At 39.5% G+C, this 25815-nt stretch overlaps 1 protein-coding gene across 2 annotated transcripts; it reads left to right on the forward strand.

Annotated features, from left to right (window-relative positions):
• The first annotated feature begins 7179 nt into the window (after positions 1-7179).
• Positions 7180-25220, forward strand: c18h3orf33 (c18h3orf33 homolog (H. sapiens)). Of its 2 annotated transcripts, none has more exons than XM_062062019.1 (5): positions 7180-7349; positions 15114-15173; positions 16851-17010; positions 24417-24577; positions 24644-25220. In XM_062062019.1, the coding sequence occupies exons 1-5, from the start codon at positions 7227-7229 to the stop codon at positions 24899-24901; spliced, it is 762 nt and encodes a 253-aa protein (XP_061918003.1). In that variant the 5' UTR covers positions 7180-7226; the 3' UTR covers positions 24902-25220. The 2 variants fall into 2 exon arrangements, with proteins under 2 accessions (XP_061918003.1, XP_061918004.1); XM_062062020.1 differs by having other exon boundaries at positions 24647-25214.
• Positions 25221-25815: the final 595 nt, after the last annotated feature.

Here is a 25815-nt window from a genome sequence, read left to right on the forward strand (position 1 = left end):
TAAAGCGAAACGCAACAAAAATGCAACAAAAACAGTGAAATATGAAGGTGAAGGGTAAAAAAAAAATTAAAAAAAATCCACCTACGATCTGATATATCACTAAGCTTTTATTTTGACTCGGGGGGCCAAATTTAGAGAGAAGAAAATGTGTCTGGGGGCCAGTATATCTATTTTTAGGAACACTAATACAAAACATCACATATGAAGAGGAAAAACAATAATATGCATTCTTACATGACTTTCTACATAATAACATGTATTTGTTTTATATTAAGTACTTAATTATATAATTTTTTTAATTTAATAAAGCAAAACGCAACAAAAATGCAACAAAAACAGTGAAATATGAAGGTGAAGGGTAAAAAAAAAAAAATCCACCTACGATCTGATATATCACTAAGCTTTTATTTTGACTCGGGGGGCCAAATTTAGAGAGAAGAAAATGTGTCTGGGGGCCGGTATATCTATTTTTAGGAACACTAATACAAAACATCACATATGAAGAGGAAAAACAATAATATGCATGCTTACATGACTTTCTACATAATAGCATGTATTTGTTTTATATTAAGTACTTAATTATATAATTTTTTTTATTTAATAAAGCAAAATGCAACAAAAACAGTGAAATATGAAGGCGAAGGGTAAAAAAAATAAATCCACCTACGATCTGATATATCACTAAGCTTTTATTTTGACTCGGGGGCCAAATTTAGAGAGAAGAAAATGTGTCTGGGGGCCGGTATATCTATTTTTAGGAACACTAATACAAAACATCACATATGAAGAGGAAAAACAATAATATGCATTATTACATGACTTTCTACATAATAACATGTATTTGTTTTATATTAAGTACTTAATTATATAATTTTTTTTATTTAATAAAGCAAAACGCAACAAAAATGCAACAAAAACAGTGAAATATGAAGGCGAAGGGTAAAAAAAAAAAATCCACCTACGATCTGGTATATCACTAAGCTTTTATTTTGACTCGGGGGGCCAAATTTAGAGAGAAGAAAATGTGTCTGGGGGCCGGTATATCTATTTTTAGGAACACTAATACAAAACATCACATATGAAGAGGAAAAACAATAATATGCATGCTTACATGACTTTCTACATAATAACATGTATTTGTTTTATATTAAGTACTTAATTATATAATTTTTTTTATTTAATAAAGCAAAATGCAACAAAAACAGTGAAATATGAAGGCGAAGGGTAAAAAAAATAAATCCACCTACGATCTGATATATCACTAAGCTTTTATTTTGACTCGGGGGCCAAATTTAGAGAGAAGAAAATGTGTCTGGGGGCCGGTATATCTATTTTTAGGAACACTAATACAAAACATCACATATGAAGAGGAAAAACAATAATATGCATGCTTACATGACTTTCTACATAATAACATGTATTTGTTTTATATTAAGTACTTAATTATATAATTTTTTTTATTTAATAAAGCAAAATGCAACAAAAACAGTGAAATATGAAGGCGAAGGGTAAAAAAAATAAATCCACCTACGATCTGATATATCACTAAGCTTTTATTTTGACTCGGGGGCCAAATTTAGAGAGAAGAAAATGTGTCTGGGGGCCGGTATATCTATTTTTAGGAACACTAATACAAAACATCACATATGAAGAGGAAAAACAATAATATGCATTCTTACATGACTTTCTACATAATAACATGTATTTGTTTTATATTAAGTACTTAATTATATAATTTTTTTTATTTAATAAAGCAAAACACAACAAAAATGCAACAAAAACAGTGAAATATGAAGGTGAAGGGTAAAACATTTTTTTAAAAATCCACCTACGATCTGATATATCACTAAGCTTTTATTTTGACTCGGGGGGCCAAATTTAGAGAGAAGAAAATGTGTCTGGGGGCCAGTATATCTATTTTTAGGAACACTAATACAAAACATCACATATGAAGAGGAAAAACAATAATATGCATGCATTTAAAACATTTTTACTGAATGAGACACCCAGAATGTACATGAAAATTACCGTATACCATATAGATAGACGTATTTTTTCGCATGTTGTGTTTTTGATGCATTTTTTTGCGCATGCGGTTTGCATAGTTGCAAATGTGGAAAATCAATAGAATGGCAGTTCCATTGTGCAGGAATTTATGATGCAGACATGAAGTCACGTGGGGCAAGTTATGGGCGTCAACTTGATAATAGTCATCGTTTTATTGGGCGCTTTATTGAAAACAAAACAAAAAAAGTCGTTTTACAGGAATATATGAAAACAATAATATGCATGCTTACATGACTTTCTACATTATAACATGCATTTGTTTTATATTAAGTACTTAATTATATACATTTTTTTATTTAATAAAGCGAAACGCAACAAAAATGCAACAAAAACAGTGAAATATGAAGGCGAAAAAAAAATAATCCACCTACGATCTGATATATCACTAAGCTTTTATTTTGACTCGTGGGGCCAAATTTAGAGAGAAAAAAATGTGTCTGGGGGCCGGTATATCTATTTTTAGGAACCCTAATACAAAACATCACATATGAAGAGGAAAAACAATAATATACATGCTTACATGAGTTACTACATAATAACATATATTTGATAATATAATAAGTACTTATTTATATTCATTTATTTTATTTAATCAAGCGAAACGCAACAAAAATGCAACAGAAATGCAACACAAAGCGAAATATGAACGCGAAGGGTAAAAAAAAAAATTCCACCTACGATCTGATACATCACTAAGCTTTTATTTTGACTCAGGGGGCCAAATTTAGAGAGAAAAACATGTGTCTGGGGGCGGGTATATCTATTTTTAGGAACACTAATACAAAACCTCCAAATAATGTCTGATTGAATGCTAAAAATGTGATGACAGACCGCCTTAAAAAACGGAATGGAATTTTAAATTTTTTTACTGAATGAGACACCCAGAATGTACATGAAAATTAAGAATGTGGGATTTACAATATTAACTATAAATGATAAAACACTGAATATTGACAACACATGAATGTAACACCCCCTCTCCATCGACATATTTTACAATCAAGCAAAATGCAACAAAAATGACATATACCAAATGACATTGCCGTATAGATAGACGTATTTTTTCGCATGTTGTGTTTTTGATGCATTTTTTTGTGCGCGCGGTTTGCATAGTTGCAAATGAAGAAAAACGGTAATACTGTCGATTATAATTACATTACATTATAATAATATGTATTTGATATTATAATAAGGTATTTCTATTCATTTATTTTTTATTATTATTATTATTTATTTTTTAGTGACATCTATACTCAAATTTGTTTTACTCTATCTATAAATAAGCAGTTATGGTTAGTTAAGAAAATGATAACTGAGGAAGATGCTAGTGGAATATAGTAGCCAAAAAATAATATAGTTTTATGTGATACTGAAATACATTTATTTATGTGCACTGTATATTTCCCATTTATTTGAAGTGATGTAAAAAAACTTTTATCAAACATGCATACAATGTAGCATTTATTTTTTGTCTGGGAATAAAATATGTTTATATTAGACTTAGACAAACTTTATTGATCCACAAGGGAAATTGTTCCACAATGTATATGTGGAACAATTTAAACATATATCATATGTGGATTTATGTGGTATTTTTTAATGTGGTATTTTTTAATGTGCCATTCTTTTATATTCCCTATTTACAAGACGTTTGCAAAAATATATTTCGACCAAAACCAAAACCTGCCACTAAAGTTAATAAAAAAAATAGAACAGAAGCTTCTGTTGCTTGAAAATAACCACAAATATATCCGTGTGTATGTGATACTGAAATTATTATATTTAGCTATTAGATAGGATTTTATTGATCTCCTGAGCATGCGCCTTCTGGGAAATTGGTTCCAATAGCAACACCATATAAAGCAGGGGTCACCAACGCGGTGCCCACGGGCACCAGGTAGCCCGTAAGGACCAGATGAGTAGCCCGCCAGCCTGTTCTAAAAATAGCTCAAATAGCTGCACTTGCCAGTGAGCTGCCTCTATTTTTAAAATGTTATTTATTTACTAGCAATCTGGTCTCGCTTTGCCCGACATTTTTTATTCTAAGAGACACAAAACTCAAATAGAATTTGAAAATCCAAGAAAATATATTAAAGACTTGGTCTTCACTTGTTTAAATAAATTCATTATTTTTTTTACTTTGCTTCTTATAACTTTCAGAAAGACAAATTTAGAGAAAAAATACAACCTTAAAAATGATTTTAGGATTTTGAAACACATATACCTTTTTACCTTTTAAATTCCTTCCTCTTCTTAAAACTGTTGCACAGCAGCTAAATGAACACTTAGTGACTAACAATCTCTGTGAACCTTTTCAATCCGGTTTCAGGGCAAATCACTCTACGGAGACAGCCCTCGCAAAAATGACTAATGATCTATTGCTAACGATGGATTCTGATGCGTCATCTATGTTGCTGCTTCTTGATCTTAGCGCCGCTTTCGATACCGTCGATCATAATATTTTATTAGAGCGTATCAAAACACGTATTGGTATGTCAGACTTAGCCTTGTCTTGGTTTAACTCTTATCTTACTGACAGGATGCAGTGCGTCTCCCATAACAATGTGACCTCGGACTATGTCAAGGTAACGTGCGGAGTTCCCCAGGGTTCGGTTCTTGGCCCTGCACTCTTTAGTATTTACATGCTGCCGCTAGGTGACATCATACGCAAGTACGGTGTTAGCTTTCACTGTTATGCTGATGACACTCAACTCTACATGCCCCTAAAGCTGACCAACACGCCGGATTGTAGTCAGCTGGAGGCGTGTCTTAATGAAATTAAACAATGGATGTCCGCTAACTTTTTGCAACTCAACGCTAAGAAAACGGAAATGCTGATTATCGGTCCTGCTAGACACCAACATCTATTTAATAATACCACCTTAACATTTGACAACCAAACAATTAAACAAGGAGACTCGGTAAAGAATCTGGGTATTATCTTCGACCCAACTCTCTCGTTTGAGTCACACATTAAGAGTGTTACTAAAACGGCCTTCTTTCATCTCCGTAATATCGCTAAAATTCGTTCCATCTTGTCCACTAGCGACGCTGAGATCATTATTCATGCGTTCGTTACGTCTCGTCTCGATTACTGTAACGTATTATTTTCGGGCCTCCCTATGTCTAGCATTAAAAGATTACAGTTGGTACAAAATGCGGCTGCAAGGCTTTTGACAAAAACAAGAAAGTTTGATCATATTACGCCTATACTGGCTCACTTGCACTGGCTTCCTGTGCACTTAAGATGCGACTTTAAGGTTTTACTACTTACGTATAAAATATTACACGGTTTAGCTCCAGCCTATCTCGCCGATTGTATTGTACCATATGTCCCGACAAGAAATCTGCGTTCAAAGAACTCCGGCTTATTAGTGATTCCCAGAGCCAAAAAAAAGTCTGCGGGCTATAGAGCGTTTTCTATTCGGGCTCCAGTACTCTGGAATGCCCTCCCGGTAACAGTTAGAGATGCTACCTCAGTAGAAGCATTTAAGTCCTATCTTAAAACTCATTTGTATAATCTAGCCTTTAAATAGACCCCCCCTTTTTTAGACCAGTTGATCTGCCGTTTCTTTTCTTCTCTCCTCTTCTCCCCTGTCCCTTGCGAGGGGGAGTTGCATAGGTCCGGTGGCCATGGATGAAGTGCTGGCTGTCCAGAGCCGGGACCCCGGGTGGACCACTAGCCTGTGCATCGGTTGGGGACATCTCTGCGCTGCTGACCCGTCTCCGCTCGGGATGGTTTCCTGTTGGCCCCGCTGTGGACTGGACTCCCGCTGATGTGTTGGATCCACTGTGGACTGGACTTTCACAATGTTATGTCAGACCCACTCGACATCCGTTGCTTTCGGTCTCCCCTAGAGGGGGGGGGGGGTTACCCACATATGCGGTCCTCTCCAAGGTTTCTCATAGTCATTCACCGACGTCCCACTGGGGTGAGTTTTTCCTTGCCCGTATGTGGGCTCTGTACCGAGGATGTCGTTGTGGCTTGTACAGCCCTTTGAGACACTTGTGATTTAGGGCTATATAAATAAACATTGATTGATTGATTGATTCTTTCCTGACAATTTAAATCAATGTTCAAGTAAATGTATTTTTTTTTATTGTAAAGAATGATAAATAAATTGTAATTTAATTCTTCATTTTAGCTTCTGTTTTTTCGACAAAGAATATTTGTGAAATATTTCTTCAAACTTATTATGATTAAAATTCAAAAAAATTATTCTGGCAAATCTAGAAAATCTGTAGAATCAAATTTAAATCTTATTTCAAAGTCTTTTGAATTTATTTTAACATTTTTGTTCTGGAGAATCTAGAATAAATAATTATTTGTCTTTGTTAGAAATATAGCTTGGTCCAATTTGTTATATATTCTAACAAAGTGTAGATTGGATTTTAACCTATTTAAAACATGTCATCAAAATTCTAAAATTAATATTAATCAGGAAAAATTACTAATGATGTTCCACAAATTATTTTTTTAAGTTTTTCTCTTCTTTTTTTCGGTTGAATTTAGAATTTTAAAGATTCGAAATTGAAGATAAACTATGTTTCAAAATTTAATTGTCCTTTTTTTCGTGTTTTCTCCTCTTTTAAACCGTTCAATTAAGTGTAAATATCATTAATTATTAATAATAACATAGAGTTAAAGGTAAATTGAGCAAATTGGCTATTTCTGTCAATTTATTTAAGTGTGTATCAAAATGGTAGCCCTTCGCATTAATCAGTACCCAAGAAGTAGCTCTTGGTTTCAAAAAGGTTGGTGACCCCTGATATAAAGCATATATGACAGTGGCAATAGAGGTATAATAAAGTAGGCTAAAACATATAGAAAATAATGTGATAATTAATACCAATAGTGTGTAATATGTTACAATTTATGTTAACTGTAGAATAAGCTGTTTTTTCGAAGTGATGCAAAAAAAAAAACACCAAAGGAAAACAAATCATTTGTCTTGTCTGGGAATTAAAATAAGAAATTAGCAAGTGATTCATGCCATGCATGCCCAATGACGGCATTCATGCATTACAGCGCTCCTTGACGTCATTTCGTCATTTGCAAGTGCGGGAGACTATGACGCAAGCGGCAATGCTGCTGCCTCCGCGGACAATACAACAAGAGGGGCGGAGCTTCCTGTGACGTCACCGCACATGTCAACAACATGCCGGAGTCCTGCGGGGAAACACAAGCCGAAGACGGAAGAAGACCGCGACAAAACACGCCAGCCCACAACTTCGTGTCGACTTTATCTCAGTTGGCAGATGATCATTTAACCTTTGTCCGGGTAGGAACCTCCGGCGAGCGGTTGCTAGAAGGCGACATTATACCGACACTAGCAACACAACACAAGGCACGCATGCGCAGTCTTGAGACTCAAACAGGAACTGAATCGAAAACTCTTTTTATTAATGTATTTGATTGGAGGTTTATTTATTATTGTAGTGGTACTGTATTGCATCATACTGTCTGAGCGTGGGGGTGTCATCATTTCCCCCCGCTCATGTCGCTAAATAATGTACTGCATGCCTACTGTGATTATTCTGGCATAAAGTGATTAAAAGTAGCTATACTGCAGGACAGATACTTTTGTATCTTAATCCACATATGTATTTTAAAAATAAAAACTTCGGATAAGAAATACTGTGTAAAACAATACAATAGAATGTTCTGCTAACAACTACAGTAGTTTCACGAAGTAATGTAATAATGTACAGAATTGACCTTGGAGAGTGGACTTCTAGTACAGTATCTCCTTACATCAGGCCTGGGCAATTATTTTGACTCCAGGGGCCAAATTTTGAGAAAAAAAAATGTGTCTAGGGGCCTGTATATCTATTTTTAGGAACACTAATACAAAACCTCACAATAATGTCTGATTGAATGCTAAAACCTTTATGACAGACCGCCTTAAACAGAATAGAATTTTAATTTTTTTTTACTGAATGAGACACCCAGAATGTAATAATAATAATAATAATAGATTAGATTAATATAGCGCATGTACATGCAAATAAAGAATGCAGGATTTACAATATTAACTATGAATGATAAAACACTGAATATTGACAATATATGAACGTCACACGCCCTCTCGACCGACATATTTTACAATCAAGCAAAACGCAACAAAAATGCAACAAATACAGCGAAATATGAACGCGAAGGATAAAAAAAAAAAATCCACCTACGATCTGATATGTCACTAAGCTTTTATTTTGACTCGGGGGGCCAAATTTAGAGAAAAAAATGTGTCTGGGGGCCGGTATATCTATTTTTAGGAACACTAATACAAAACCTCACAATAATGTCTAATTGAATGCTAAAAACGTTATGACAGACCACCTTAAACGGAATATAATTTTACATTTTTTTTACTGAATGAGACACCCAGAATGTACATGAAAATAAAGAATGTGGGATTTACAATATTAACTATGAACAATAAAACACTGAATATTGACAACATATGAACGTCACACCCCCTTTTTTACTGAGATATTTTACAATCAAGCGAAACGCAATAAAAATGCAACAAAAACAGCTATATATGAACGCGAAGGGTAAAAAAAAAAATCCACCTGCCGTCTGATATATCACTAAGCTTTTATTTTGACTCTGGGGGCCAAATTTAGGGGAAAAAAATTGTCTGGGGGCCGGTATATCTATTTTTAGGAACACTAATACAAAATCTCACAATTATGTTTGATTGAATGCTGAAAACGTCATGACAGACCGCCTTAAACGGAATACAATTTTAAATTTTTTTAATGAATGACACACCCAGAATGTACATGAAAATAAAGAATGTGGGATTTACAATATCAAATATAAATGATAAAACACTGAATATTGACAACATATGAACGTCACACCCCCTCTCATCGACATATTTTACAATCAAGCGAAACGCAATAAAAATGCAACAAAAACAGCTAAATATGAACGCAAAGGGTAACAAAAAAAAATCCACCAACAATCTGATACATTACTAAGCTTTTATTTTGACTTGGGGGGCCAAACTTAGAGAAAAAAATGTGTCTGGAGGCCGGTATATCTATTTTTAGGAACACTAATACGAAACCTCACAATAATGTCTAATTGAATGCTAAAAACGTTATGATAGACCGCCTTGAATAGAATTTTAAATTTTTTTACTGAATGAGACACCCAGAATGTACATGAAAATAAAGAATGTGTGATTTACAATATTAACTATGAACGATAAAACACTGAATATTGACAACATATGAACGTCACACCCCCTCTCGATCAAAATATTTTACAATCAAGCGAAATGCAATAAACACTGCGAAATATGAACGCGAAGGGTAAAAAAACAAAAAAACACCTACCATCTGATATACCACTAAGCTTTTATTTTGACTCGAGAGGCCAAATTTAGAGAAAAAATTGTCTGGGGGCCGGTATATCTATTTTTAGGAACACTAATACAAAACAATAATGTTTGATTGAATGCTAAAAACGTCATGACAGACCGCCTTAAACGGAATAGAATTTAAAAATTTTTTTACTGAATGAGACACCCAGAATGTACATGAAAATAAAGAATGTGGGATTTACAATTTTCACTATGAACGATAAAACACTGAATATTGACAACATATGAACGTCACACCCCCTTTCATCGACATATTTTACAATTAAGCGAAACGCAACAAAAATGCAACAAAAACAGCTAAATATGAAGGCGAAGGGTAAAAAAAAAAATCCACCTACGATCTGATATATCACTAAGCTTTTATTTTGACTCGGGGGGCCAAATTTAGAGAAAAAAAATTGTCTGGGGGCCGGTATATCTATTTTTAGGAACACTAATACAAAACAATAATGTTTGATTTAATGCTAAAAACGTTATGACAGACCGCCTTAAACGGAATAGAATTTAAATTTTTTTACTGAATGAGACACCCAGAATGTACATAAAAATAAAGAATGTGGGATTTACAATATTAACTATGAACGATAAAACACTGAATATTGACAACATATGAACATCACACCCCCTTTGATCGACATATTTTACAATTAAGCGAAACGCAACAAAAATGCAACAAAAACAGCGAAATATGAACGCGAAGGGTAAAAAAAAAAATCTACCTACAATCTGATATATCACTAAGCTATTATTTTGACTCGGGGGGCCAAATTTAGAGAAAAAAATGTGTCTGGCAATTATTATAAAAAATTCCATTCTGTTTTTTGAGATGGTCTGTCATAACGTTTTTAGCATTTTATCAGACATTGTTGTATTAGTGTTTCTGAAAAAAGGGACACAAGCATACGCATTTTTACAGCTGTATATGTACACTACAGGCCAAAAGTTTGGACACACCTTCTCATTTCAGTGCGTTTTCTTTATTTTCATGACTATTTACATTGTAGATTGTCACTGAAGGCATCAATACTATGACACCTGTGAAGTGAAAACCCTTTCAGGTGACTACCTCTTGAAGCTCATCGAGAGAATGCCAAGAGTGTGCAAAGCAGTAATCAGAGAAAAGGGTGGCTCTTTTGAAGAAACTAGAATATAAAACATGTTTTCAGTTATTTCACCTTTTTTTGTTAAGTAAATAACTCCACGTGTGTTCATTCATAGTTTTGATGCCTTCAGTGACAATCTACAATGTAAATAGTCATGAAAATAAAGAATACACATTGCATGAGAAGGTGTGTCCAAACTTGTGGCCTGTACTGTGTATCAGAATGTAGGTGTTTTTACCCTTTGCGTTCATATTTGGCCCTGTTTGTTGCATTTTTGTTACGTTTTGCTGGATTTAAAAAAAAAAAGTCGATCGAGGAGGTCGTCGGAGAAGTAAAAGAGGAGCGATGTTCACATGTTAATATTCAGTGGTTTATCGTTCGTAGTTAAAATAGTCCATCTCACATAATTTTTTTTCATGTCCAATCTGGGTGTTTCATTTAGTAAAAAAAAACAAAAAAATTCCATTCAGTTTTTTTCTGATGGTCTGTCATAACGTTTTTAGCATTATCGTATTAGTGTTTCTGAAAAAAGGGACACAAGCATACACATTTTTATAGCTGTATATGTACAGTACAGGCCAAAAGTTATATATATATATATATATACACCACCGTTCAAAAGTTTGGGATCACATTGAAATGTCCTTATTTTTGAAGGAAAAGCACTGTACTTTTCAATGAAGATAACTTTAAACTAGTCTTAACTTTAAAGAAATACACTCTATATATTGCTAATGTGGTAAATGACTATTCTAGCTGCAAATGTCTGGTTTTTGGTGCAATATCTAAATAGGTGTATAGAGGCCCATTTCCAGCAACTATCACTCCAGTGTTCTAATGGTACAATGTGTTTGTTCATTGGCTCAGAAGGCTAATTGATGATTAGAAAACCCTTGTGCAGATTGAGTTTCTGGAGCATCACATTTATGGGGTCAATTAAACGCTCAAAATGGCCAGAAAAAGAGGCTATTCCACAAAATTGTTTGGGTGACCCCAAACTTTTGAACGGTAGTGTATATATATACATACATATATATATACATACAGTATATATATATATATATATATATATATATACACATATACATACATACATATATATACATACATATACTGTATATATATGACTTCTATGGGAATGCATCAACGAGGACTCAGATTTCCCTCGCCCGGACGCGGGTCACCAGGGCCCCCCTCTGGAGCCAGGCCCGGAGTTGGGGCACGATGGCGAGCGCCTGGTGGCCGGGCCTGTCCCCATGGGGCCCGGCCGGTCACAGCCCGAAGAGGCAACGTGGGTTCCCCCTCCAATGGGCTCACCAGTCATGAAAGGGGCCATAGAAATCGGGTGCATTGTGAGCTGGGCGGAAGCCGAAGGCAGGGCACTTGGCGGTCTGATCCGCGGCTACATATGCTAGCTCTTGGGACGTGGAACGTCACCTCGATGGGGGGGAAGGCGCTTGAGCTAGTGCGCGAGGTAGAGAAGTTCCGGCTGGATATAGTCAGACTCACCTCAACGCACAGCAAGGGCTCTGGAACCAGTTCTCTTGAGAGAGGCTGGACTCTCTTCCACACTGGCGTTGCACGCAGTGAGAGGCGACGAGCTGGGGTAGCAATTCTTGTTGCCTCAAAGCTTGCACGTTGGAGTTCAACCCCGTGAACGAGAGGGTAGCCTCCCTCCGCCTTCGGGTGGGGGGACGGGTCCTGACTGTTGTTTGTGCGTACGCGCCAAACAGCAGCTCAGAGCACCCACCCTTTTTGGATACACTCGAGGGAGTACTGGAAAGTGCTCCCCCGGGTGATTACCTTGTCCTACTGGGGGACTTCAACGCTCATGTTGGAAACGACAGTGAAACCTGGAGAGGCGTGATTGGGAAAAATGGCCGCCCGGATCTGAACCAGAGAGGTGTTTTGTTGTTGGACTTTTGTTCTCATCACAGATTGTCCATAACAAACTCCATGTTCAAACATAAGGGTGTCCATATGTGCACTTGGCACCAGGACATCCTAGGCCGCAGTTCCATGATCGACTTTGTCATCGGATTTGCGGCCTCATGTTTTGGACACCCGGGTGAAGAGAGGGGCGGAGCTTTCTACCGATCACCACCTGGTGGTGAGTTGGCTGCGATGGTGGGGGAGGATGCCGGACAGACCTGGCAGGCCCAAACGCATTGTGAGGGTCTGCTGGGAACGTCTGGCAGAGTCTCCTGTCAGAGAGAGTTTCAATTCCCACCTCCGGAAGAATTTTGAACATGTCACGAGGGAGGTGCTGCACATTGAGTCCGAGTGGACCATGTTCCACACCTCCATTGTCGAGGCGGCTGATTGGAGCTGTGGCCGCAAGGTAGTTGGCGCAAGTCGTGGCGGTAATCCGGTTGGTGGACACCGGCGGTGAGGGATGCCGTCAAGCTGAAGAAGGGAGTCCTATCGGGTTCTTTTGGCTCATAGGACTCCGGAGTCAGCGGACATTTATCGACAGGCCAAGCGGTGTGCGGCTTCAGCGGTCGCAGAGGCAAAAACTCGGACATGGGAGAAGTTCGGGGAAGTCATGGAAAACGACTTCCGGACGGCTTCGAAGCGATTCTGGACCACCATCCGCCGCCTCAGGAAGGTGAAGCAGTGCACTGTCAACACCGTGTATGGTGCGGATGGTGTTCTGCTGACCTCGACTGCGGATGTTGTGGATCGGTGGAGGGAATACTTCGAAGTCCTCCTCAATCCCACCAACACGTCTTCCTATGAGGAAGCAGTGCCTGGGGAATCTGTCGTGGGCTCTCCCATTTATGGGGCCGAGGTTGCTGAGGTAGTTAAAAAGCTCCTCGGTGGCAAGGCCCCGGGGGTGGATGAGACCCGCCCGGAGTTCCTTAAGGCTCTGGATGCTGTGGGGCTGTCTTGGTTGACAAGACTCTGTAGCATTGTGTGGACATCGGGGGCGGTACCTCTGGATTGGCAGACCGGGGTGGTGGTTCCTCTCTTTAAGAAGGGGAACCGGAGGGTGTGATCCAACTATCGTGGGATCACACTCCTCAGCCTTCCCGGTAAGATATATTCAGGTGTACTGGAGAGGAGGCTACGCCGGATAGTCGAACCTCGGATTCAGGAGGAACAGTGTGGTTTTCGTCCTGGTCGTGGAACTGTGGACCAGCTCTATACTCTCGGCAGGGTCCTTGAGGGTGCATGGGAGTTTGCCTAACCAGTCTACATGTGCTTTGTGGACTTGGAGTAGGCATTCGACCGTGTCCCTCGGGAAGTCCTGTGGAGAGTGCTCAAAGAGTATGGGGTATCGGACTGTCTGATTGTGGCGGTCCGCTCCCTGTACGATCAGTGCCAGAGCTTGGTCCGCATTGCCGGCAGTAAGTCGGACACGTTTCCAGTGAGGGTTGGACTCCGCCAAGGCTTCCCTTTGTCACCGATTCTGTTCATAACTTTTATGGACGGAATTTCTAGGCGCAGTCAAGGCGTTGAGGGGATCCGGTTTGGTGGCTGCAGGATTAGGTCTCTGCTTTTTGCAGATGATGTGGTCCTGATGGCTTCATCTGGCCAGGATCTTCAGCTCTCACTGGATCGGTTCGCAGCCGAGTGTGAAGCGACTGGGATGAGAATCAGCACCTCCAAGTCCGAGTCCATGGTTCTCGCCTGGAAAAGGGTGGAATGCCATCCCCGGTTTGGGGAGGAGACCCTGCCCCAAGTGGAGGAGTTCAAGTACCTCGGAGTCTTGTTCACGAGTGAGGGAAGAGTGGATGGTGAGATCGACAGGCGGATCGGTGCGGCGTCTTCAGTAATGCGGACGCTGTATCGATCCGTTGTGATGAAGAAGGAGCTGAGCTCTCAATTTACCGGTCGATCTACGTTCCCATCCTCACCTATGGTCATGAGCTTTGGGTTATGACCGAAAGGACAAGATCACGGGTACAAGCGGCCGAAATGAGTTTCCTTCGCCGGGTGGCGGGGCTCTCCCTTAGAGATAGGGTGAGAAGCTCTGCTGTCCGGGGGGAGCTCAAAGTAAAGCCGCTGCTCCTCTACATCGAGAGGAGCCAGATGAGGTGATTCGGGCATCTGGTCAGGATGCCACCCGAACGCCTCCCTAGGGAGGTGTTTAGGGCACGTCCAACCGGTAGGAGGCCACGGGGAAGACCCAGGACACGTTGGGAAGACTATGTCTCCCGGCTGGACGAAGTGGCTGGGGAGAGGAAAGTCTGGGCTTCCCTGCTTAGGCTCCTGCCCCCGCGACCCGACCTCGGATAAGCGGAAGAAGATGGATGAATGGATGGATATATATATATATATATATATATATATATATATATATATATATATATATATATATATATATATATATATATATATATATATATATATATGTATATATATATATATATGTATATATATATATATATATATATATATATATATATTTTTATGTCTTTTGACATAAAATGATTCCTAGAATAGTTTGTTCAACTTTATGACGCTATTGACATGAACTTTATGCATTGGTGTTTTATATGTCACTTTGTTTGAACTAAACCTTCTCTTGTCTCCCATATAGAACATAAGCACCGGCCTGGCGCTTGCTGGTGTAATTGTCATAGCAAGGAGTATCAAACTGGTAAGATTTAAACACACCTCACCTTTAGAGAAATGAAGAAGGAAGTCGTAGATGGACATGACCAACAGTTTAAAATATCTTATCAATGATGAGAAGATCATACATGATACAGATGTCAAGGATCTGGCCCGCGACATCATTTTATCTGGCCCGCAAACACCTGGAAATGATATGTGTCAATAAAGTACTTCATATTTTCTCACTAAATTAATTTTGACAATCAAATGATGTACTGCTTGAAATTGCATGCCTCTTAAACTTAAATAGTATCCAATATTGCAACAAATATTACAGTATATTATCATACTTTCCAAAAATGTTTTTGTCTAAATAAAAAATACTTAACTTTATGGCAAAATACCCATCAAATTAATAAAAATGACAATATTTTTTACATTGTTCTTTACAGCATATTAATGTAAATTGGAAAAAAAAACCTACTACTGTTTTTTGGCGTTCAAACTCTGTTGACTGAGCTGCCAGTTTTTGACTGTAAAATCTACGGTTGTTGTTTTTAACGGTGTATTACTGTAACTGGAAAGACGGTACGTTTGTTTTTACGGTAGAAAAACTGGCCGCTAAGTTGGCAGAATAAAAAAAAGAACTTGTACTGTTTTTCCATCAACAATATTATGTTGTAAAAAAACAATGTAAATTTAGCACAAAAATTCTGGCAACTAAGCTGCCAGCTTTTCTGTAAAAAAAAAACCCAAAACACAGTGGTACTGTTTTTCCATTTTCCATCCATCCATCCATCTTCTTCCGCTTATCCGAGGTTGGGTCGCGGGGGCAGCAGCCTAAGCAGGGAAGCCCAGACTTTCCTCTCCCCAGCCACTTCGTCCAGCTTTCCCCGGGGCATCCCGAGGCGTTCCCAGGCCAGCCGGGAGACATAGTCTTCCCAACGTGTCCTGGGTCTTCCCCGTGGCCTCCTACCGGTCGGACGTGCCCTAAACACCTCCCTAGGGAGGCGTTCGGGTGGCATCCTGATCATATGCCCGAACCACCTCATCTGGCTCCTCTCCATGTGGAGGAGCAGCGGCTTTACTTTGAGCTCCTCCCGGATGGCAGAGCTTCTCACCCAATCTCTAAGGGAGAGCCCCGCCACCCGGCGGAGGAAACTCATTTCGGCCGCTTGTACCCGGGATCTTGTCCTTTCGGTCATAACCCAAAGCTCATGACCATAGGTGAGGATGGGAACGTAGATCGACCGGTAAATTGAGAGCTTTGCCTTCCGGCTCAGCTCCTTCTTCACCACAACGGATCAATACAGCGTCCGCATTACTGAAGACGCCGCACCGATCCGCCTGTCGATCTCACCATCCACTCTTCCCTCACTCGTGAACAAGACTCCGAGGTACTTGAACTCCTCCACTTGTTCCATTTTCAGTTAAACCCCCCCAAAAAACGGCGGTACTGTTTTTCCTTTTACCGTAAAATGTTGTAAAAAATTAAAGAAACACTATGTCTTAAAGTAAGATTTTGTAAATGTTAAGTTTTTACTATAAAATGGACAGTCTACTTAAAACAATTTTTATAATTAATAATGAAATCCAGAGGCAAATTCATACATTATTGGCTGTTACAAGCGGCCCTCTGATGGCAGCCATAACTGCCATGTGGCCCTCATTGAAAACCAGTTTGACATCCCCGGTCTATTGTCTCCTTCGTCTTCGCCAGACCACCAAATTCCAAGCCGTGTCTGAGATCCCCGCTCGTTTCGTGGAGAGGAACGTCAGCCTCCGCGGGAGAGTCCATTCCATCACGGAGAAAGGGATAGAAGTTGAGCATATCCCCATTCACCTGCCACTACTCTCACCTCTGCTTACAAAACACAAAGGTAAGATCGACAAATAATGTTAAAAAAAACATGCAAACTGTTAAAAGTGCATCAAATCCACACTGATACCACATATCGAGCTCCTCTGCGTCATTATTTGAGGCCTCAAATGTCATTGTGACATTTGTAGTGCGTTCGGTTAGGTCAGGGGTCGGCAACCCGCGGCTCTAGAGCCGCATGCGGCTCTTTAGCGCCGCCCTAGTGGCTCTCAGGAGCTTTTTTAAAAATGTATGAAAAATGGAAAAAGATGAGGAAAAAAAAAAAAGTTTTTGTTTTAATATGGTTTCCGTAGGAGGACAAACATGACGCAAACCTCCCTAATTGTTATAAAGCACACTGTTTATATTAAACATGCTTCACTGATTCGAGTATTTGGCGAGCGCCGTTTTGTCCTACTAATTTTGGCGGTCCTTGAACTCACCGTAGTTTGTTTACAATGTATAACTTTCTCCGACTTTCTAGGACGTGTTTTATGCCACTTATTTTTCTGTCTCACTCTGTCCACCAAACTTTTAACGTTGTGCGTGAAGGCACAAAGGTGAGTTTTGTTGATGTTATTGACTTGTGTGGAGTGCTAGTCAGACATATTTGGTCAGTGCGTGACTGCAAGCTAATCGATGCTAACATGCTATTTAGGCTAGCTATATGTACATATTGCAGCATTATGCCTCATTTGTAGCTATATTTGAGGTCATTTAGTTTCCTTTAAGTCATCTTAATTCAATTTACATCTCATGACACACTATCTGTATGTAATATGGCTTTTAATTTTTTGCGGCTCCATACAGATTTGTTTTTGTATTTTTGGTCCAATATGGCTCTTTCAACATTTTGGGTTGCCGACCCCTGGGTTAGGTCATGTTCATTTTAAGCGTGTTAGCTCCGTTATCCAATCATGGGTGGCCTCGAATGTGTGGGCGCTCCATCAGCGTCGTCCACTTGAAGGACGAACATGAACATGAAAACTGCTGATTGTTCAGATTTGGGTGTCAACCAGTATGGACACTGTCCTTGCTAAAACCACTGCATCTTACTCAGGTGTCTCTCTTCTTTGGATGTAGATACACAGGATGGACCAACATTAGGACCTCTGAGGTGAAATGCAACACATAATTTTAAAACATCTCTGTAGGTTCCCCTTTTCATTTTATTTACCGTATTTTCCAGACCATAGGGCGCACCGGATTATAAGGCGCACTGCTAGTCAGGTTTATTTTCATACAAAGGCACCGGGTTATAGGGAGCATTAAAGGAGTCATATTATTGTTTTTTTCTAAATGTAAAACACTTCCTTGTGGTCTACATAACATGTAATGGTGGTTCTTTGGTCAAAATGTTGCATAGATGATGTTTTACAGATCATCTTCAAGCCGATTTCTGACAGTTGCTTCGGTATGCGCCGTTTTGTGGGCGGTCTTATTTACGTGGCTCACCTTCGACAGCGTCTTCTCCCCGTCATCTTTGTTGTAGCGGTGTAGCGTGCAAGGACGGGTGTGGAAGAAGTGTCAAAAGATGGAGCTAACTGTTTTAATGACATTCAGACTTTACTGCAATCAATAACGGAGCAGCATCTCCTCATCCGGAAGCAACAACAAGGCCGGAAATGTGTCCCGTGAAAAACCGTCCGACCAGAACTGTAATAACTAAAGTTCCTTGGGTGAATAATGCAAACTCACTACACCAGTATGTTTTAGCGCTTTCATGGCGAGTTTACTGACAGATATAAGTAAGAACTTTACACTACTTTAAATAAGAAATGGCAACAGCGCAGGAGGAATGTCCGATAACAAGAATATAGAGAAAAAGTATAAGCTTATCGACTACGGTGTGGACACGGACTACAAAGGCGGGTGCGCGCAAATTTTCAGGACTTCTGCAGATCCCAAATACACATCAACAGGTACCAGAAGGTAAGAAAAGTTGCTTTTGCATAATATTGCGAAACAAAACGCCAGTCTTCCCTTATACACACACCATATTAATACTAGTATGTTGAAGCACATCAAGCGGTGCGGCTTCATAGCGTACCAAAGTTGTACTAAAACATTTTGATACATTTTTGAGCGCTGTGTGTAATGTTCTAAATTTTCAATGGAACATATAACATGTTGGTGTTGTTTACTTGAGTCATATTGCTGTCTAAACGCATCTCTTATGTGTGATTGCCATCATATTACAGTCTACACGTATCTCTGACTGCCATCTACTGGTCACACAGGGGGACGGCGTGGCGCAGTTGGGAGAGGGGCCGTGCCAGCAACCGGAGGGTTCTTGGTTCGATCCCCACCTTCTACCAACCTCGCCACGTCTGTTGTGTCCTTGAGCAAGACACTTCACCCTTGCTCCTGATGGGTCGTGGTTAGGGCCTTGCATGGCAGCTCCCGCCATCAGTGTGTGAATGTGGAAATAGTGTCAAAGCGCTTTGAGTACCTTGAAGGTAGAAAAGCGCTATACAAGTATAACCCATTTACCATTTACACTTATCATTTCACCATGTACCAAATAAAATAGCTTAGAGGTCAGTAAGCACAACCCAAATTATAAGGCGCACTGTCGAGTTTTGAGAAAATTAAAGGATATTAAGTGCGCCTTATAGTCCGAAAAATGCGGTATTTTTTAAATCACATTTAGATTGTCTTTTGCTTGTCTCTTCTCCCCACTGTAGTAGTTTGAGATTCTAAAAATATAAAGTGCATTATATATCGTTAAGATTTAATCGATATTGATACCAATATCAATATTACTTATTGATACTGGGATTTATCGATACTCTTATTGCTACTACATGTAATTGGTGGAAATTAAGATGTGAAAAAATGCATTTTTTAATTACCATTTTTATTAGCACAAGAGTTTGTACACCACCAACATCATGTAACATCTCACAGCATTGAAGTCTTTTATCAACTCCTGCTTTGTAAGTCTTAAACAAGTCCACTATCTCTGCAGTGCAAGGTGCTTGCAGTTGTTATGTCATCATCTTGTTGAGACCACACAGATCGTGTGGAGGGGGAAAATCCTCGTCTTTCCAATACCACATGAAAGTGGTTGGTTTTTGACTTTTTAGTTGTCCAGCTTCCTTACTCGTTTTTATAGCCTTTGTAATAAATACATTGGAGTCTAACTCTGCAGCTCGCCAGCTTGTGTGTGTTAGGTTTCTGAGACCCTCACTTTGTTAACGCAGGCAGGATGGAGCAGCACTTTTATCTTAAAGACAGGAACTTTGCAGTTGGTCTTTACAGTTTTGACAGCAAGTGTTTGGGAGAGAGGGACTGTGTTGAAATGGAAAGTGCATTTCTCCATCCTGCCTGTCGTTTTTTTCTTCATACTGAGCTCACACCAGCGGTCATCCCACAAGACCCTCTAAAAATTAGAATAAATTAGAATAAAACTGTTTTGAAACAGGTTACAAAAGCTCCCCTGGGCTGCTGACTTATGACCTAAATGCCCAATTGTTGCCCTAAAAAAATAAATTTAAAAAAAATTTAATTTTTTTTAAATTTACTTTACAAAAAACACATTATATTAATTAATCTAATAAAAGAAAATAGGGCAACCCCAACTCCAAGGCAATACTACAAATAAATATAGTACTACAAAAAACGAAAACCAAAAATTTATGAAATAAACAGTAATATTATCAATAAAATAACAATAATAATTGTTTTTAAATCATAAATCGATTACTAAAAATATATACATGTATTTCAAATCTGAGGTGGCGACAAGGTGTACCCCGCCTGCCGCCCGAATGCAGCTAAGATAGGTTCCAGCACCCCCCGCTACCTCGAACGGGACAAGCGGTAGAAAATGGATGGATGGATATTTTAAACTGATTCTCGAAAATTGTGAATCAATTTAGAATTGGAATAAATAAATCCCATGATTTGGATGTTAACCAATTTTGTTGAGCAACCCTAATATATTCCATTAGTACAGGGGTGTCAAAGTCATTTTAGATCGGGGGCCACATGGAGAAAAATCTACTCCCAAGTGGTAAAATCACGGCACAATAACTTAAAAATAAAGACAACTTCAGATTGTTTTCTTTGTTTTAAAAATAGAACAAGTACATTCTGAAAATGTACAAATCACAATGTTGTTAGTTTTTTGTATACTTACATGTTGTGGTTTATAGTCCCCTTTTTATTTGTTGTTATTTATACTTTCTGAATAAATTATGTGATAGTGTTCATCAGTCAACTCATTGGTGTTCATTTTCAATTTTCAATCTATCAAGATGAAAACATAATATCAAAATCATATTACAGGATTTTTTGATTTATTTTTACACATGTAGCATAATCTACAAAAATACAAAGAATTGCTATTACGACATCTGGTGGACACATTTAGAACAGCAGTTTCTTTCATTCAAAAATGTCGGCTCATTTTTATACTCAAACTCATCCCGCGGGCCAGATAAAACCTGTCTGCGGGCCTGAGCCGGCCCCCGGGCCGTACGTTTGACACCCCTGCATTAAAGAATTGATAAACATATTGTTAAAAATGGTGATTGCAACATTCCTTAATGTGTTATGAGAACACAGAGTTGGGACTGCAGCTGTTGATTATTTTTGGTAATCGAGAAATCTATCAGTTTCTTTGTTTAAATGATTAATTAGATGAAAAACACTTTATAGCCTAAATGCTTATATTAGGGAAAATAGTTCAAACTGTCATTGCAGTCTGGTTTTTACATTTCTATTAGTTGCATTAGACAATATAATCAAAGCAACAGAATATACACTGAAGCAATTTTCTAATTGATTAATCGTTGCATCCCTACTGAGATAATATCAGTTGTCAGTTAGAAAACCCACTTTTAGGCAGTTTAGGTGATGACATCAGTGCAGTCTGATTGGTTGCTGAGTGAGAGCGTTATGTCAATGACAGGGTTGAAGTATTTTTCAGTCAATGAGCTCTTCTTCGCTTTTCTTCAGAAAAAGTTGTGACTTTTTGAGAAATGACGAAAGGAACATTGATTTGACCCTCCCAAAAATAGACCTTGCTTTGATCCAAGTTTAAAATTGGACATGGCAAGGTATATTCATCATTCTGACCTTTGACCACAGTTAAGATGATAGTTACCTGTATTTTTCGAACTATAAGGCGCACTTAAAATCCTTTGATTTTCTCAAAACTCAACAGTGCGCCTTATAACCCGGGGCGCCTAATGTACGGAATAATTTGGGTTGTGCTTACCGACCTCGAAGCTGTTTTATTTGGTACATGGTGTAATGATAAGTGTGACCAGTAGATGATAGTCACACATAAGAGATACGTGTAGACTGCAATATGACTCAAGTAAACAACACCATTGGAAAATATAGAACATTACACACGGCGCTCAAAAATCTATCAAAATGTTTTAGTACGACTTTGGTAAGCTATTATTCACCCAAGGAACTTTAGTTATTAGAGAGCTCTTACGTATATCTGTTAGAAAACTTGCCATGAAAGCACTAAAACATACCGGTGTAGTGAGTTTACATTATTCACCCAAAGAACTTTAGTTATTAGAGAGTTGTGGTCGGACTGTTTTTCACGGGACTCTTTTCCGGCGTTGTTGTTGCACTAGTGAGCCACGGTTCACCAGGAAAGATGAGGTCACCTACCTAGGTTCCATTCTACAGGCTAATCTTTCCTGTGATAAAATGACAACCTAGGTAATCAGAAAGGTCAACCAACGAACAAGATTTCTCTACAGAATCTCCTCTCTGGTCAACAAAAGCCCCATGAAGATTCTAGCGGGAACTCTCATTCAACCCTTTTTCGATTACGCATGCACCTCCTGGTAGCCTAGCACCTCCAAAACCCTCAAATCTAGACTCAAAACATCCCAGAACAAGCTAGTCAGATTACTTCTAGACCTCCACCCCAGATCACACCTCACTCCTACCCACTTCTCCAAAGTGGGCTGGCTCAGGGTGGAGGACAGAGTAAAACAACTTGCACTGAGCCTAGTCTATAAAATCCGCTACACCTCCCTGATACCGAAGTACATGTCAAACTACTTCCATAACGTAAATGACCGCCATAACCACAACACCAGGGGGAGCTCCACTAACCATGTTAAACCCAGATTCTGATCTAACAAAGGTCTTAACTCATTCTCCTTCTATGCCACATCAATATGGAATGCACTCCCAACAGGTGTAAAAGAAAGTGCATCTCTATCCTCCTTCAAAACTGCACTAAAAGAACACCTCCAGGCAACTACAACCCTAAACTAACACCCTCCCCCCACCACATCCCACCTCCCCAAGTTGTAATTAATCAAATGTAAATAATCAAATGTATATACTTGTTCTTATGCTTTCTGAGCTCACTATGTTCACTGCTCGCTGTACATATCCTACCAAGTCAGACCTACATTGTTTCAATGTCCATTTCTCAGATGATATTATTGTTGATGACTGAAGTGCTGATATCAACCAAACCTACCCCCCGCCCCAACCCCCTCCACATCCCACCCCCCGGATTGTAAATAATTCAATGTATATACTCTGATGATTAACTTGTGTGATGACTGTATTATGCTGATAGTATATATTTGTACCATGAATTGATTAACGTGGACCCCGACTTAAAACAAGTTGAAAAACTTATTCGGGTGTTACCATTTAGTGGTCAATTGTACGGAATATGCACTGTACTGTGCAATCTACTAATAAAAGTCTCAATCAATCAGGATGAGGAGATGCTGCTCCGTTATTGATTGAAGTAAAGTCTGAATGTCATTATAACAGTTAGCTCCATCTTTTCGCACTACTTCCACTCCCGTCCTTGCACGCTACACCGCTACAACAAAGATGACGGGGAGAAGACGCTGTCGAAGGTGAGCCACGTAAATAAGAGCGCCCACAAAACGGCGCATCCTGAAGCGACTGTCGGGAAAGCGACTTGAAGATGATCTGTAAAACATAATCCATGCAACATTTTGACCAAAAGTTATGTAGACCACAAGGAAGTGTTTTACATTTAGAAATAAATTATAATATGACTCCTTTAATGCGCCTTATAATCCGGTGCGCCTTTTGTATGAAAATAGACCTGAATTGACCCGCTCATCGGCAGTGCGCCTTATAATCCGGTGCGCCTTTTGTATGAAAATAGACCTGAATAGACCCACTCATCGGCAGTGCGCCTTATAATCCGGTGCGCCCTATCGTCCGGAAAATTCGGTATATAGAGCGGTTTAAAAAAAAAAAAATTCATACATCCATTAATCCATTTTCTACTGCTTGTCCCATTGGTCATGGGGGGTCTGTAGCCTATATCTCAGCTGCACTTGGGCGGAATGCAGGGTAAAATGATTGAATTATTATTACTGGAGATGTCATTATACAGTTTGGTGTCATGTATTCAGTCGTGTCTGTTGTGGTTTTCATTTGTCCGGTCAGGTGTGCGCACGGCGCCCTTGCTTGTGAACCTTGCAGGTGTGGACCTGACTGCAGACGGAACATTATGGCTGCAGAAAAGTCTCCCTCCGGCTCAAACCGTCTGGCTGAAACTCATCAGCCGCCACGGCGACATCCTGCATTGTTTTGTGGCTCAAAGCAAGGTGAAGCCTTGCCAAACAGCTGAAATGCTCTTAGTCGCAATGACAGAACCAACCTCCTTTGTCCAGCAGGGGTCAGCATGGAGCCGCTCTATGAACGAGGAGGTGCTTAGACTCGGCCTGGCCCGCCGGGCGCCCATTCCCGGACTCTCACCGGACTCTCGCCTTTATTGGCGTCTGCACAAGCGGCTTCACAGGGCAGAGGTGAAAGCTGAGAAGAAGGGGCACGGTCTGTGGAAGGAAGAGAACCAATGGGAGAGGGCCTGGAAGGCAATGGGGGACAATGCATTCATTAGACTGCTGCGGAGGCTCTTTGGGAAGAACTGAGTTTCCAGGTGCTGCAACAATGACACAACTTTTTCATGTCATTTGTTACTGATTTTGTCAATTAATTTCCATTATAAAATACATATGGCGTTTTCTGCTTGATCGTGAGCTTTTTACACCACAGAATGTTTATTTGAACCCTGACACTAATCCGCCACTACGCATATGGGGCACTCAGAGGGAGGAGGGGTCTGTTCTTAATGAGGGCTGAGAAGGAGGTGGGGTCCACTGTTGCTATGGAACCTGCACTAAATGTAAAATGCAAAGCCCTCTTGGGCAAAACTATATATTGGCCTTACTGAAAGCCCATGGGAACCTGTATAAGTACTTAGGCCCCATTTACACTAAGGTTATCCAGGGTAAATCCCACTTAACCTTATCCTTGTCCACACACACACACAATGGTCGTTTAAGACCCCCTCCACCCCTCTGTCAGCAGGCGCACCGCGACCTAATACGCATGCACGGAAAATGCGCACGTCATAGTCACCTCCAGTGTTGCTTTGTGTGCAAGTTCTTAAATTTAACTTATCTGAACAATATCCAGTGTTGTGGTTTTTCAATGATCTGGAATCCAGTGTGCTGTGGTATTGTGATATTGTAGTGAATCATGTAGATTAACTACGGTCAAAGTATTGGACAGGACGTCGAAATGTGTAATAAAGTTGAACTTTATATAAGACAAAAATGGGGATACAAACGGTACAAAACGATCCTTATAACTTGTTATCTGTTATTCATTCATCACCCGTAGGCTCGTAATTCTCACCTCAACAACCACAATGCACCTGCTCCCGGTCTTTCTAACATCCGGTTTGCCGCAATGGATTGTGGAACATGCAGTCTTTTAGTTTACCCTTTGTTAGGCTATTGAGTAGAAACAACTCAATTCAATGTCAGTGTTTCTCAAATAA

The sequence above is a fragment of the Entelurus aequoreus genome, linkage group LG10 (genome assembly GCF_033978785.1).
Source record: "Entelurus aequoreus isolate RoL-2023_Sb linkage group LG10, RoL_Eaeq_v1.1, whole genome shotgun sequence".
Classification (NCBI taxonomy): Eukaryota; Metazoa; Chordata; class Actinopteri; order Syngnathiformes; family Syngnathidae; genus Entelurus; species Entelurus aequoreus.

Coding starts and splice junctions, on each gene's coding strand:
- c18h3orf33 (XM_062062019.1), top strand. CDS start 7,227: ATGCCGGAGTCCTGCGGGGAAACACAAGCCGAAGACGGAAGAAGACCG. Junction 7,350..15,113: donor ATCATTTAACCTTTGTCCGG/GTAGGAACCTCC, acceptor TCTCCCATATAG/AACATAAGCACCGGCCTGGC. Junction 24,578..24,643: donor GTTTTGTGGCTCAAAGCAAG/GTGAAGCCTTGC, acceptor TCCTTTGTCCAG/CAGGGGTCAGCATGGAGCCG.